The sequence below is a fragment of the Apus apus genome, chromosome Z, assembly GCF_020740795.1.
Source record: "Apus apus isolate bApuApu2 chromosome Z, bApuApu2.pri.cur, whole genome shotgun sequence".
In the NCBI taxonomy this organism is placed as follows: Eukaryota; Metazoa; Chordata; class Aves; order Apodiformes; family Apodidae; genus Apus; species Apus apus.
The window spans coordinates 53,343,167-53,358,859 of NC_067312.1; the positions used below are offsets into that span (position 1 = coordinate 53,343,167).

The window sequence follows — 15,693 nt, forward strand, 5'->3', positions numbered from 1 at the left end:
TTTTAGACAAACAAGTTTCTTTACCATATGAGTAGTGCTATGTTTGATTAGCTAAACTGAATAGCCAAGGTCCCACAATCCTTTAATCTGCAAATCCTGCAAAGTTTACGTGGAGGCATGCATAGGGTCTTTCTCCAATGTGAGATGATGGTGATGGACACAGTCCAAGAAACCAGAAATATGCTAGTCCTGCCACAGAGGAGAATTACTGCCCTGCAGAAGGAGGTTGTTACTGAATAGGAATGGATGGATGGCTTGATTAAGCAGGAGGAACATGAGAAAGGAGGGTCTACACAGGGTGTGCTCAGAGATTCAAGCAGGGAATGAAGAGAAGATAGGGGGTGGTGTGCATGCTCCAGGCATGCTCTTTAGAATGATGGGGAGTGAGAGAAGGCTGTGCTGCAGAGATCATTTGAAAGTCAGCTGACACTGACATTCAGAGGTCTGCGCAAACAAACCCTCCTGCTACAACACAAGCCTTTACCCCCATTTGGTGATGTACTATTTGGCCCATTTTCTCCCCCATTTTTCCCTCGTCATCTGTGACCCAGCTTCTCTAATGACTATGTTTCTTCCACAATGTGACAACAAGGCCTGAGGACCATCAACTACCTGCAAACTTTCTGAAGAGAGTTAGCACTGGCCAGATTACAATCAAGCTGCGCCTGAAAGGGATGTTTATTTATTTTACGTTGTGAGTCCAAGCCTGCTCTAGAATAATCAGTTGTCTAATCTTTCCCTTGCCCTGTCTGCAGACCAAGTATTATGACTTGGGAAGATATCTGGGACCCTGAAACTTTTCAAAAGGCCTCAATACTGGACTAGAATCTGTTTTCTCAGCAGCACATTATACTGGCAGTGCTTGTCTGCTGAATCACAACAATCTGGTCAGGCCAAACACTGTATTCACAAATTTTACATCACAGCTCTGTACACAATTAGGAGAAGAACATGATCTTTACCTTGCCCTTTTTTTTTTTTTTTTTTTTTTTCAAGAAAAAATCAGTGGGTAGGGAGAAGGCAAGATGTCATCAGCTGGTATTATTTCCCTAGAATGTGTTGGTGTGACCTGAAACTAACTGGTCCTTCAGTCTAAGATATGTAGATGCCTGCCTGCAGCAGGCAGATCCCGTATACTGTTCATGTGGTTACTGCAGACCAAGCCAGCAATTGCTTGAGTGGCAAGCCATAGCTGCATGAGATGCTGAGGAAATCCCTCAGCTTTTTTTACAGGATCAGAACTCACTTTCTGTCCCCGTGGAGACTTATCCTTGTATCTCATCTGGAAGCCAGCTAGAAGCCACACTCCCAGCAAGCCATAGGTTGTTTGCAAGCTACAAGTAAAATACAAATAGTAATCCTGAGATGCTGTCATCAGCTTCATGTTTCACACCATCTTGATGCAGCATATCTGGCTCAGTGAAAGGTGTTGATGGCTACAGCAGCATCAGGAGGTAAAGCAAGCTAATAGCTTTAAGTGTCATGTTAGCCATTTTTATAGCATCACCTGCAGTTTGTCCTTCACAGTTTTGTTTCTTGGTTTTAGCACCATGGACTTGGTTTCAGCAAAGGAAGCTTTGTATGTGAGTTTGATACAGACAGAAAGTGGTGTGAAAATCCATTTGCAGGTAGGACCTTGCTGGTCAGTACACTTGTTTGACCACACCTTATGTCACACTAACTTCTTACTAAATCTTTTCTTAACTACAGCAGGTGGAGTTCTTGGCTACCAGCCACTGGGATGGGAACAATGTGTGTCCTGAAAACCAGGAACTGGGAGGGACTAGTGAGAACGAAGCATGTGAGAGGCTCAGCAGCTGGAGTGAGACATCAAGTCATGGGCACATGTGCCTGACACTGGATGCTGTGGGGCACAAGAGAGTGTGTATCTTCTGCAAACCTGCAAATGCAAACCTCAAGCTGTGTCAGTAGGAAGTGTTGGACCTGGGCTGAGGTAGCAAGCAGACAGAGGGCCTGTGCTAGTAACCAGGGGCATCTGTGAGTTTGGGGTACCTGCAAGGAAAGTGTGTGAATTCTGGATCTGTTAGGTGGTTGAGATGGTGAGTAAGACACCTGTGAAGTGCATAAAAGGGTTGAGGATCTGGGTCAGGGTGTTGGACAGAGAAGTTGGCCATGCCAGCACAAGCCACAACTCTGTGCTTATGAATGGAGGGGTGGGAATGCACACACCTTCAGTAGTGAACTTATGCCTTAACCAGATGAAGAGCAGCAGGGGACTTGGCTGTCTGTACTTAAATTTTATGAGTCCTGTATGTGGGTGCTGTTGAGGGCAGCACCTTGCCTGTGGCAGTGCATGTGACCAGCTGTGGCAGTGTCCTCTGTGTGAGTGCACACATCTTTCTGTCTCTGGGACACGTGCTCAGCTTTTGCTCCTCCTTGCTTTGTGAGGACCCCAGAGGCAGCTCTGACGCTAGGCATCTACATGTAAGAAAGTATGTCCCCCTGACTTTCTCTGGCACTGAATAAAATTGCAAAAATGAATTCAGAGCCAGGGTGGGGTGTGTAGAGAGGAGGAGTAAGGAGAACTGAGACAATGCACAAATAGCAACATTTGTCAGGAAACAAAGGAAAAATTCTGTTTCTTCTGCTCCATAAACTTACAGTGACTTGAAGGGAGCATGTTAAAAACAAAAGAGATAATACACAAAAGACATGCAGTCATTTGTCACAAGCTGTGACGAGAGAGAGCTGTGGCAGAGTAGAAAGGTAGAGAATGGTAATCAGTTTCACCACAGATATAACAAGATTATACCTTTTATTTTATTAATTTTCACAGCGTAAATTTTATTTTTTTGTGATAAAGGGTAAATGACGTTTTTTCCACATCTCCTGGACAACAAGCCATGGAAGAAATACATCTTCTCAAGCACATTCCTTGGTTATCTTTAAGAGATTTCAGCCTGGTTTCTAGACACTGACTGTCACAATGTTCTAACTGATCAAAAGGCACCATAACAACCCACTGAACTATACCAGCTTGTTATCTTACTTACGGGGTAATTGCAGCTTCAGCTCTACCAGAAGAGAACAGAGCAGCCACAAGACTACCCTGGTGTTTGAAGGGAGGACTCTGGTCTTGCAGTGCCTGACTCTCTTTTACCCAGTTGAAGAGCACCGTATTTTCCCCTGATGTCTTGTTACAGAGGTTACAAAAGGAGCACAGAGAAACAAAGAAACAAAATGATGATTTCTTAATTTTTATTTATTTATCTCCCTTCTGTAACTCCTGCACTCTTCCCATCTTATTCCCCTCTAATCTGCTTTACAGGTCTAGTTTTGCTAATACAATTAGTTAAAACGAGAAAAAAAAAACACTCTCTTTCCAAAATTTCAAGGGGAAAGGAAAGCAACGTGAATCACTGAGCAAGGCTTTTTGCATTACTCCATGATTTTTTATACTGCACCTTTAAAATAACAAAAACATCCAAGGTCCTTAAGGTTAGAGGTTATAGTGAGATAAAGGCACAGCTTATGTACCCCCTCTCACATTGTTACAGTTATCACTTAGAATGGATTTGTACATTTTTAGACGCAATCAGAAGAGCAAGAATATTATTTTTTTCAGTAATTTTATTTTTCACATCCCCAGCCTGCTAAGCAGCACTCACAGGTCACAGAAAAGCTGTGTCAGACAAGAACACATTACTATGTATGAAAACATACCAAGTGAAGTAATGCTTCCTGCAATGCTTTACAAGAAATCCCAGTTGCTAAACAAATTACCGGGTCAGAAAATAAAGCTTCAATGTGTTAAAAGTGACCAGCAGCAGAAAAGAAAAAGCTGTGAAATTACAGGAGGTAGCTGTTGGAAGGTCAACAAAGTTCAAAATAAATGCTGTCAAATGCCTGGTCCATGTCATCAGCAAGTAGAAATAAAGTGCAAGTGCTGACTATCTCAGGAAACAGGAATTAATGGGCAAACCCTTTTCCCCAGGAGAATGTTTGTCTGCCCTTTTTCCCTACCTATATACATAAATGTGAAGTTTTACAATAATTAAAAAGCATATATACCACAACACAGTAATCCACTAGTGAAACTTATTCAAGCAACAAATACTCACAAGAATTCACAATACACTGCCGAACAGCAGTGATGGCTATAGTCTATACTCTTCAAAATTACAATATAATCCAGGGTATGTGTGGAATTGTTTTATCAAACTGGTACATTTTGAAGTGGGTAGGTCTTTAATTTATCCTAATAACATTGCAAGTATCATCTTCCCAGCATCAGCTTCTTTCTCTAAAGAGAAATTTTGACCAGAAGAAACCTATGGCAAGAGTCCAAATAATCTGAAAACACGAAGAACACTGGAGATATATTTGTGAAAACAATTTAGGCAGGGAGGGCAACAGCAAAGTGCACAGGCTGATTAGTAATTACACGGGAAAAATAATGGAAAAGGGACAACAGGATGTTCAGATATAATAAAAAACATTTTTTTGTCACACTTAGAAGATATGGAGGCCTCTAGATCAGGAGGCCACATTTCAGCCCCTGCACTGAAGAGACAAGTACCTGCATCTTCACAGTGATTTCTGAATCAAGTCTGTTACACATCAAAAGCCTGACTGAATCTCAGCTGCAAGGCAACAAATGCCACCTCAGTTGCTTGGGAGGGGCAGATATAGGGACAGTGAAGTCTTCCAGGCACATGATGGGAAGGCTTGCTTTCCTGACTCTCTGAGGCTCTGAGGAGGGTCATACCTGAATAGACCAAGCCATTAGGATGGCTTCTCGAGCTGTTGCAATTCTATCAAGCTTCTCTTGTTTTGGAACCGAGGCAAAATAATTGGATGAAATCATAGCAGCTAAACTATCCCCCACCTGACTTGCTCCTTTCAGGTCATATTCAAGCCAAGGAAAATAGCTCTGTTCTCAGACGGAATGTGACAGTTTACAACAGTGAAAGATCAATCAGAGAGGGGCAGGGGAGAGAGCACATCACCAGCCTGGCTGCTGTGTAAAGCCAAGGAGGCATAGGAAGGGAAACCTGAAGGTTTTTTGTCTCACTGGCGCAGGTGACTGCTGTGTTTCCAATCTACCAAACTTAGCACATTGGCTCCAAGCCCTCCCATGGTTCAATCTTATGAAACCTTCCCAGGCAACGACACCCTCCTAAGAGGAGAGAGGGATATGTTGCTCACAAAATTAGTCAGTGTGATCACAAGAGGATGTCCTGTGCAAACACAGAAAACTGTACATCACCACTTCCAAGATTCTTACATCCATCAGTCTACAGCATGTTGAAAGAATGAAGGCAAGCCCTTTCTCACCAAAAGTGAACCCAGCTACACAAAACCAATACATTTGTGATTTTAAAAGAGGGAAAACCTGTACCTGGGATTCTCAAATTGAGAATTTATTATTCTGGAAGCATCCAACAGTACGATTGTGAACATTCCCAGGCAATTATTTTTCTTAAATGTACATTCATTTGTTTTTAGGAGACTTGTCTAGCCATTGGCGGTTTGAGTGTACCCATCTCAAAACAGCACCAAACTGACAGCAGAAACCTTCTGTTCACAAACCTTTACTGTTTTATTCTACTGTAGAAGGTGGTGTCATTAACCTTCATTTGTAATCTGGAGCCCTAACAAGCATTACCAGTAGAGACATGAAATACCAACCTCGCTTTCCCAGCTGTCCTCATATGACCAAAATACTATGTTCTAATAAATCAGTTAGTGGTGTGTAAATCTTCTTGCAAGGCACTGAAGGCGAAAAGAAAATTAATTTAGTTGGGCTTATACAGCTAAACAACAGCTATGTTATAGCAACATTATAATTTCCCCAAAGCATTATGGGACAACATGAAATCATTCTTCTGCAAGAGAAGGATAAAAAACACTTTCATTAAAATATCTTCTCCTGTATTGGGCAGGTCAAACCAGTTAATAGTGTTAATGATCCAGATTCAGGAAAAGGAGGCAGTTTAGCAACACCCCGAAGAACAGGTGTCACAATCAGAGTCTTCTGTTTTTTCACATAAGTTTCTTTTTTCCTTTCCAAGGCGAGAGCCTTGGATCCCCCTGTGTTTCAGTGCAGCCTGATCATATGCAAAGTCAAACTCATCAGAGAAAGGAAGAGAGAGCAGGAAAGCTGGTGAGCGCTGCTGGTGTTCGCACGAGTGTGGCTGGACCGCCCGTGGCCTCGGGGCCGGGGCTGGACTGTGATGTACCCATTGATGATGCGGATCCGGGGAGGAGGGTCAGTAGCACTGCAAGGCAAGAGAAGAATGTCAGTCCAGACCTAGCCCAGCACTTCCTGATGCCCACAGAGTAGGAGGGGGTCAGCCCCTTTGCCACACTGTCCATCTTCTGGGCTCCTGGGAATGCTCCCTGCTGCTGCTTCCACATTTAACGAAGGACTGTGTCTCCTAATGGCTGAGCACTGTCTTGTCCCTTCCTCACAGGTGTGGGCAGCTCCCATAACACCCCAGGTGGACAAGGGCACTGCCTAGCTGAACTGCAAAGCAGCCTTGAGGGGGAACAGGGAAGAGATGGGGGAGGGTGAAGACAGCACTGAAACACCTGTCCTATACTCAGGTCTACCCAGCCAGCTGGCCCATGGCTCCCATGCAGTCAGGTGGGTAAGATGACTGTATTCCTAGTGCCCTCCAGCCAGCCTTCCAGCTAAGCAGAAAACATGCAAGAATAACAAAATTAGCTTTGTTACAGAAGAGTGTCACTGCAGTAACACTTGCTGAACACCGCATTAGTGAGGCATCTGCTTTCAGCTGAATCCATCTTCCCCAGCCATGCTTCTGTATGTGCTTCTTAGTGTGGACCAAACTTGCTCCTGTACTGCATGTTCCCTTCCCCAGGTCAGAAATTACAAAGGCTTTGCATGACATGCTTTAAAGAGAGTGATTTCCAAAAACTCATCCTAAGTCACTGGAAAAAGAATCTCCCAGTGGTGGTGAGGACCCTGAGGTGGTGATGAACAAGAACTGAGTCAGAGGCTACATTATGCTGAAATCCCTGTTATGGCAACACATGATGGGAGGAGAGAAATTTGTATGCTTCAGGCTGCTAACACCAACTGTCCTGAGCTGGGGGAGCTCTCACAGCATGGCAGGTCCAAGAGACAGAAGGGTCAGATACTACATAGGTGTTGTTCTCTTCAGCAGTGGGTTGAAAGCCATGCTCAACCCAAAAGCTGTAAGGCTGACACACACGTCAGGGCTTCATGGTGCTGTTTGTAACCAGAAGACAAATTTGGATAAAATTAAAAGCAAGTCTACCTGCCAAACAAAAAAGTAGAGTAATTTCTCCTGCACCCACCCTCAGCAGCTGTTCAGTGCTCTCACCTTATTTTGGCAAGTTGCATTAAGCAAAAATACCTTGGGAAACTGAAGGCAATTAGTATCCTTTTTAAAAACACTTATCTTTCCATACCCAAAGGTCCCCCTGACCCCCCCCCCTCAAGAAGGTATTAACAGTGATGGGAGAGAAGCCAGCTGGCAGCACATCAAAGAAATACAGCTGCATATAATGAAATATGATGCATACAGGAGCATCAACCAAAGCTATTCTGCCAACCCTACTACAAGACTGTATGAAATCACTTCAGCTGCAGCTCTCACACTTCTGGGATCACAGAAGGGAAGCTGTGAAGGGCTCAGACGTAGGAAACCTGGCAGCTTTACCTGTGCCTGAGCACCGCAGAGAATACTTGTAATTTATAGCAAGGGCTGAGACTCCCAGCGAGAGGTGCCCTGCCCAGGCGTGAGCTGGAGCCCCGAGGGGCCGGATTCCCTCCAGGATTGCCACCAGGTGGGGCTGTCAGCTCAGCCCACGCCGGCCAGGGCACGGCCCGCTCGCACAGGCGGGTGCCGGAGCTGAGAGGGTGGGTGGTGATTCCCCCTGCTTTACAAAGGCCGGAGCACGGTGCGCGGGGCTGTGCGTGAACGACAGCAGCCTCTCTGAGGGCCGCCGCTCTCCCTCTGCAGTAAGAGCGCAACAATCTCCCAGGCAGGAATAAGCATCCCTTGTCTTCCCCAGTACTGTCATGTACAGCTCCAGCTCCAGAGGTTCAAGCTCTCTGTTACCAAGGGCTCACTCCTCAAAGCAACTTGTTACCCAGCACCTGGATAAGTTTCTAGCACAAAGGATGCCTTAATTAGTAAGGGAAGAAAGGAAACATCACAAAAGAAGAAAAGGAAGGGAGGCATTTGCTGCTTCCATATTTATGCAGTAGTTTCCTAAGCTGCCATCATCAGCTTTGCTTTTACCTTACCACTGCCTTGCAGTACTTGCAATCCAGTATGCTGCCCTAATTTATCTCCAATTTAGTCACATTAGTACATCCTCCCATCTTCCTCTTTTTTTCTGAAAGCACTGATGCTGCAAGTGTATGCATATCTCACATGAGGGTGCCTGCCCATTGACTCCCATGAGCTTCAGGGGAAAAACTGCATGTGAAAAACTAGATGTGTCAGTGTGCCAGCAGGGTGGGAGCTTGAGATCATAAACATTCCAAATAATTCCTTAGCATTTCAACTAAACAGACTGTTAACAGAAGCTCCAAAAACCCATTCATAAGGAGCTGGTATCAACCACGTTAAGAGAAAGTAAATGATACACTAAAATATAAAATCGAATGGGAACAATATAAGGATTTGTTGCACTGCTGAATCTTGGATTCTGTGTAGGTCTGTCAGTGGGCATGTAAATTTCCATGTGTATTTGTGTCCCTTTCCCTCCACACTACTCACAGGTAGGATGGAAGGAGGAGCAGAAAGAGAGCACAAAAACACTCTAGAAAAGAGAAAAAGCAGACTGGTCTAAAACTCTGGCAATGGCTGAATGCTTGTAACAGAACAACAGCTGCTGCACCTGCTTGTAGCCAGCCTGAGCAATATATTAGTCAGAGCACTGACACAGCTGGGACCCAGGGAACATGATAGAAGAGGGAGAACCCTGACATACTCAGTGCCTCGGGGAGCAAGAAAAAATATCCTTCAAAGGAAAAAAAAAAAAAAAAAAAAAAAAAAAAAGAGAGAATGTAGAGTCTTCATTTCAGGAACTGCTGGCTTTTCTTCATCATCCTGACCTATCCAGTTATTTGCAATCCCACAAAAACAAAATGCCTTCAGCCTGAGTATGGCAAAGATAAACAGAAACACAAAATATAAAAGAAAGCAGACTCAGGTCTGTGTGTTATCTGACAGGAGGGAAACATTAAGGTACACATTCCTAATACACAGGAATAATTCTACTTAGTCAGGGAGAAGTTGGCACTTTTTTTGCAGGCTACTGTATTTCTTGTGGGTGAGTAAGCTCCTCCAAGTGAAAAGTAAGACTTACGTGTGAACCTTTGCCCCACAACACACTCAATTTTTTATATTAACTCCCTCATCCATTAGTTTGTTATCCCCCTGTTCAGTTCTCCAGTAATGTCATGGGGCTCACATGTTTTTTAAGACTGGAAAAATACAGAGACTGGAAATATTGCATAAATATTGTCCAAATGCAAGGAGCCCATATGCCAGATATAACAGTTTCGATATATGCAGCAGCTCTTGGATGAAGGTCCAAGGTTTTGATCTGCACCATCAACCCCTGGAAGCAGCCTTCTGTGATAAAGAGGACTACCATATGCTCCAAATCCCTCAAGCTCAAATGCAAAATTCTAGATAAGATTTCCCCTTTTATTATACCTAATTTTCCACAAACCTAACCATGCAGAAGAAGGTATTTTGTCACTAAAAGCACAAGCAGCCTTCAGTAAATGTTTCAGCAAAAATCATTGTGAGGGACAAAGTCAGATCCTGCCCTGATCATGCATCTAGCCCCTGCCGAAGTTTGGCATACTGGATTAATCAGCCTAAGTTAAAGACCAGTTTGCATGACAAACCCTCCTCCCTGCCCAGCCATTAGCTACCTTTCTTCAAGGGGAACCCAAAGGTCATTAAACTGTCGCTTCTTCTGTTGCTTCTTCTTTTTCTTTTTGTACTTCCTGTCTACTTTCTCCAGAACATCGATGCCATCAGGGAAAAGCAGGTGAGGCAGGAACTCTTCCTCCTCCTCCTTCCGGGGGTGCAATGGCAGTGGGAGCTCCTGGGACGTGACATAGGGTCTGTGTGCTGGTGTTGATGGTGAAAAGGCTAGCAAGGTTTTGGGGGGTTTTCTGCTGGAAGAAGGAAGAAACACAGATAACACTTGAAAGGGCTCTGAGGCAGAATCCTGGTACAGATACCATCACGGCACATATAGAGCAGGTGTTTCTCCCTGATCTATTTTGCATTCCCACCCCCTCTTCTTTAAGTCAATATTCTGATCAAAATAGTTCTCTTCAATGAAAAAAGCTCTGGAGAAGAGGTAATTTGGAACTGAGAAAAGTATACAGTCTGGCTCAGGGTGAAACAACTCTTGGGAATAACATTGTATAACCAGAAAGAAGCAAAAAAGGAATCGCCCTCAAATTCAGAGGAGGTCAAACCACACTCCTGTGTGACATACTGCAGAATAGACCATGATTATTCCACTCAGAATTCCTGCCCAGAGTCAGCTAACTTGGGTGACAGGGGAAACGGGTAGAGCCAGGATGACCAAGGCACATTTGATGAAGGAGGAAGTCCTGGTTCAACAACTCTCAGTGGTGGACAAGGTAAGCAGTGAGCTAGTCAGCAGTGACTGTGGAAATACATTCTTGCAAACAATTGTCTTTCAAGTTGATAGCTCAATAGACTGTTAAGCAATCCTTTAGGCCATCTAGTCTGCAGCAACTGGAAGCAGGCTAGCTGTGGCAGTCCCAAGTTCACCATAATCTCACTTTCTCTTTCATAAAGCCAGATACTATAGAGCAGTGAATGCATTGCCTTTATAAAACATCAGGTCAGGGGACATGTCTGACACATGAGACCAGAGTTCAACTCATTATTGTGGCATTGACTTCTAGTGTAATCATTTACTGTCTCTGTGCTGATCTGCAAAATAAGATAATGCTGTCCTGTCACTCAGATAAACAAACAAAGGAGCATGAGATGGTGGTTTTAAAGGGTTATATCAGACAAGTACGGAGATCCATATGGAGAGGAGGAGGCTGAGAAGTTGCAGCTCTTCAACAACATATACATGAACTTTTGCACACATTTATATGAAGTAATGAAGGAACAGGAGCCAGGCCTTCACCTTTCGAGCTGCACAGATCCTGTATTAGGTTGGCAGCATTATCTAAAATTTCAAAGCAGCTCCAGCAAGTGAGATACTGCAGTGAGACTGTGCATGCACAAACTCTCTCACAAGGCAAATCCTGGAATCCCAAAGGACCATTCAGTCAAGCCTCCAGCAAAAGCTCTAAGGGCTATGCTTACGCAGCTTCCTGTGATCATGACATATCAAAGAAACAAACAATCAGCTCCACCCTGATTACTCAAGCTGTTTAATTCTACTTAGAGCTAGCAACATCTTCTCAGCTATACTCCAAGTCTGCAACCACTGACTCTCCTCTTGGCCTTCTATGATTCTGTGATCTTCGCATGACCCACTCTTTAATTCTGTCTTATACAGTGACCACCTCCTGCCACCCAGCAGTTGTCTCCAGTGACCTTATTTGATCTCTTTCAAGGTCCTCTGCTCATGGTTCCCTTTCCATCAATTTCTCTTAATTGTATCTGTTCCTTAATTGTGAAAGTCACAGAGTGGGCACCAGACCACACCTAACAGATGAGAATGCCTTGCTGCCTTGAAGCATTTCCTACTAAACTCATGAGCAATACCATGCTGGAGCTCAGCATTGCTACAGACACAGCCAGGATGATCTCCATCCTGCATGGCCAGCCATTTATTCAGATAAACCTGCAGCATCAGAACATTATTAACAACAGTCATATACGTAATGTCCTTTGCAACACTTCCTGCAGGTAATTCACAGAATCACAGGGACCAACTGAGCAACCACAGGAACAGGCACACAGATGTGTGCCTTTCTTCCTCCCCAAGGCCTGTTCCCTCTCCCAGTACAGCAGCTAAGGAAGGAGTCAGGAAGCACCTTAATTATGGCTGTGATTATGTGATTAATATTTTACAATGTATATATGCATTCTAAAATAATGAGCAACAATTAAAGCCCAAAATAAAGACAGCTGGAGCTTGATTGAACTTGTGGCACTAATTATAAACTGTCCTTTCTGCTGCTGCATGGTTGGAGCACTTCTGCCTTCCTTGCTTTGGCAGCACCAAGAAGGAGCCCTCTGTGATGGATGCACTCCCTGGTTTAACTTACTGAACTTTGGTCCAGGCAGATGCTCAACAAGTAAGCCTAAGTGAAGTTAATTCTATTGTGTAAGCCTACCAGTGAGAAGTCAGCACCAAACCCAAAAAACCCTCTGGTTTGGCTTCAGACTGGGCTGATAACTGGCTGAAACTGCATTAACGTGGCAGAAAATCTGACTACAAAATTGACCACTTTACACTATAAATACCTGCAGCCATCTAGGCCCATTGAGCTCTCCCTTTGTAGCAGCTGGCTCCATAGACATGATCCCCCCTTAAGTAGGAATGCCTCTCAGGGTTACTCCTTGAGGCTGAGAGACCCCTTACCTGCACCAGACATTGATAGATTGGTAAGTGACATGTTCTGCATGCGTGTAACATTTAAGATATGTATAGGAAACTTAAGCAATAAATGTTGTATTCCACACTAACTTCAAGAATAGTAAATAGTAGACTACTGACTGCCAATCCATCTGTACTTATTAAACATTTTACATAGCTAAATTTACTAATTAGAACTCAATAAACTAACTACTAGATCAGATCTGTCTGAGTGATTGCTGACTCCTCTCTTGCAAGAAAATTGGCATAGATGGCAGGATGGTGGATTCAATCACTATCTACAGAGGCACAGAGTAGCCCTTCTACATGATTTTCTGAAGACTGGATTTGCAAAAGTTGGGATAGTTAGAGTAAGATAGAGGAACAGTTAAATATTTCAAGAGGGACACTGAAAATGGTAAAAAAAAAAAAGGAATAATATGCATGTCAGTATAAGAAACACACAGAAAAGGAAATGAGGAAGCTACAGGATGAAGCTGAACAAATAAAGCAGCAAGAAATGTTATCTCTCTGAATAGAACAATTGCAGAAACAACTGGGTAAGGACAAGTGAAAAAGAGTAGAGGAAAAACGAGAACTCGTGATAATTTGCGCTTCAATCCCTCTGACCCTTTAAAGATCAGTAAGTTAACTGTTTCTCTGGAAGACTGAGACAGACACATATGGGGGGACCCTGACCAGGATTTAGCAATGAGAGTAATGAAGAGAGTGAGTTAGATGAACTGGAGTTTAAGGGGGCACCTATTATTAAAACTCAAGTGTCCCCAGTCAGGTAACCAAATAAATACCACAAGAACCATTCCACGGGACTGCCATTAGCTGGCTTATTTGCAAGAAAAACATGGGCAAAAGCCTCATGAGAGCTCTTTAACTCCTTAACTGAAGGAGTTCATCCTACGCTAAACAGAGATAAAGCAGATGGCTTCTGGGGACCAGGGTTTTTTTTAACAGGGCTTACCAGACCCCAACAGTGAACAACATTCTATCACACACCAAATAGCTTATAGGACAGGGAGCAACTCTGGAGAAAGAGAAGAACCCACTGCTACCCCTATATGATCACTAAACAAACTTTCTACTGCTGTTACAAAGGCAGTTACATTCAAGCTATGAATGACAGGGGTGAACATGATAACAATCCTGTCTCAACTCCTGTAGACCCTCAGGCCATGAAGCCGTTGATAAGGGGAGCCCCTGCTGTTTTACTACCCTATCACATTACAAAAACATACAAAACAAATGACAGCAGTGGAGCTAAACATCATATTAATGTTAGGTTAATTAATCCTATCGACTCATTAGAAGGTGTGATCAGTCCTGGGTCTCCCCACTGAAACTTGTGTTATTTCATTTTCCAGGAATGGTACTGGAGACAGTATCAAAACACCTTTGGAGACCAGGTCAATCACCAGAAGTTCTTGCAAGAGTAATCACCTGCAACATGAATTGGTTTAAATGTCAAAAAGCCCAATGCACAGAATGGAGACACTAACTTCATTCAAACTAATAAATATGGTAATGATTGTAATTGTGCTTAAGCCTGAGAACATTACAATTACAGTCACTAACAAAGCAAGTTGTAATTGTACAAATTTAGGACTCCCGCCAATTAACATAAACTTGGCAGAGGGAAATATAGGCATAATATGTGAAATACAACCCCCAAACGATGAAGGGGAAATTTATTTATTTTTCAATATAGGTCCTTTGAAAAGTGGCATAAATGTAACAAGGGTAATAGCTGTGCAGTGAGTGTTACATTAGAAGAAAATATAGAAAGTTAAATAGCATGCACATGAAGATATAATTTATCCATAAGTGAAACTGAGGTAACTTATATCAGCACAACAAAAACTACCTTAACCCCCACAATACATCCTCCTGCCTTTGAGACCCCTCATAAGACTGTTGAAAATGTATCCCCACAGATTTCTGAAATTGGACCCCATCCTATTAAATATACAGGCCAGCTACAAGCACTGTTTAATCTATCATGGTCCCTTAAGCAACTGGAACTATCAATGAAGGTTAATGTACCTGCAGCTAAACCTACCTGTCCAGCATTCCTAAATACATCCTATATGGGGTGGTTAGCATGGTTGCATAGGTGAACCCTCACCTCTCCAAAACAAGCAAGGAGAGATGTGACTGGCATTCTGGGAGCAGGATTAGGACTATCATACAGCTTAGATGCTGAAGTTTTGGCAAACAGATGAAGCTCAGCAACAATTTATATAAACTAGAACATCCAATTAAGACCTTCTTTGTTGACACTAGGAACTAGTCAATGGCTTTTAGATTATATTCCATTACCTAACGGGAAAGAACTAATGAAAAGTACCACCAACAAACAGTAAATGCACTTGGTGTCACCCAGAATAATGTTTCTCTAGATCTTAGCTGTATCCAAGCTCAGTTATGGGTGCAATACACTACCCCAGCAATTATAAGGGAAGGTGATGAGGGCACCTTACCCACTGAGATCTGAAAGGTAATTTAGGAAAACGCAACTCAGTTAGAAAAAGATGTCAAATCTTGATAGTATCTAGTAAAATTCACTTAAGACCCCACCAGAAGTAAAGCCACAGCTTTTTTAACCATATGCAGTGCTTTGTAATATACCATATACCAAATCACTGCACTGGGATTAAGTCACCACACAACTGTACTTTATCAGTCAGATGATAGAGTACGGGCCAAACAAACCAGGAAGAAATGGGAAACTGTTAATGTTGATGCCTGTTTTGTACAGAAACAACATTGATTCATTTGTGGAAGTACTGCCATTAAGGCCCAGGATGTTTATCTTGACACTGAACAAAACGTTTGTCATTTTGAAGTACATCCTGATGGAACTCCTGAAACTATACTTCTATATGTTGGAAATTTGTGGGTTTTTTGCTTGAGAACTCTTTGTGAATCCCTATTGCAGACAACACTGCTGTTGGTACATACAATCACTCAAATATCAGTATTCATAATTTTACTAAAATTATGGGATGCAACTTTAACGATTCAGCTCTTGTCACAACACATAGATTGCTACAGTCTAACTACATGTCGTATCAAGATTCACTACACACCCCTACTGGAACAAATCAGACATTG

At 43.0% G+C, this 15,693-nt stretch overlaps 1 protein-coding gene across 1 annotated transcript in view; it reads right to left on the minus strand.

Moving 5' to 3' along the window:
* Positions 1–4,591: 4,591 nt before the first annotated feature.
* Positions 4,592–15,693, minus strand: part of TRABD2A (TraB domain containing 2A) — an 86,240-nt gene continuing 75,138 nt past the window's right edge. The window contains exons 6-7 of the mRNA XM_051643464.1: positions 9,911–10,159; positions 4,592–6,242 (exon numbers count right to left, since the gene is read on the minus strand). Coding sequence (XP_051499424.1) covers positions 6,062–6,242; positions 9,911–10,159 — 430 coding nt within the window. The 3' untranslated portion in view covers positions 4,592–6,061. The remainder of the gene's footprint in view (positions 6,243–9,910; positions 10,160–15,693) is intronic.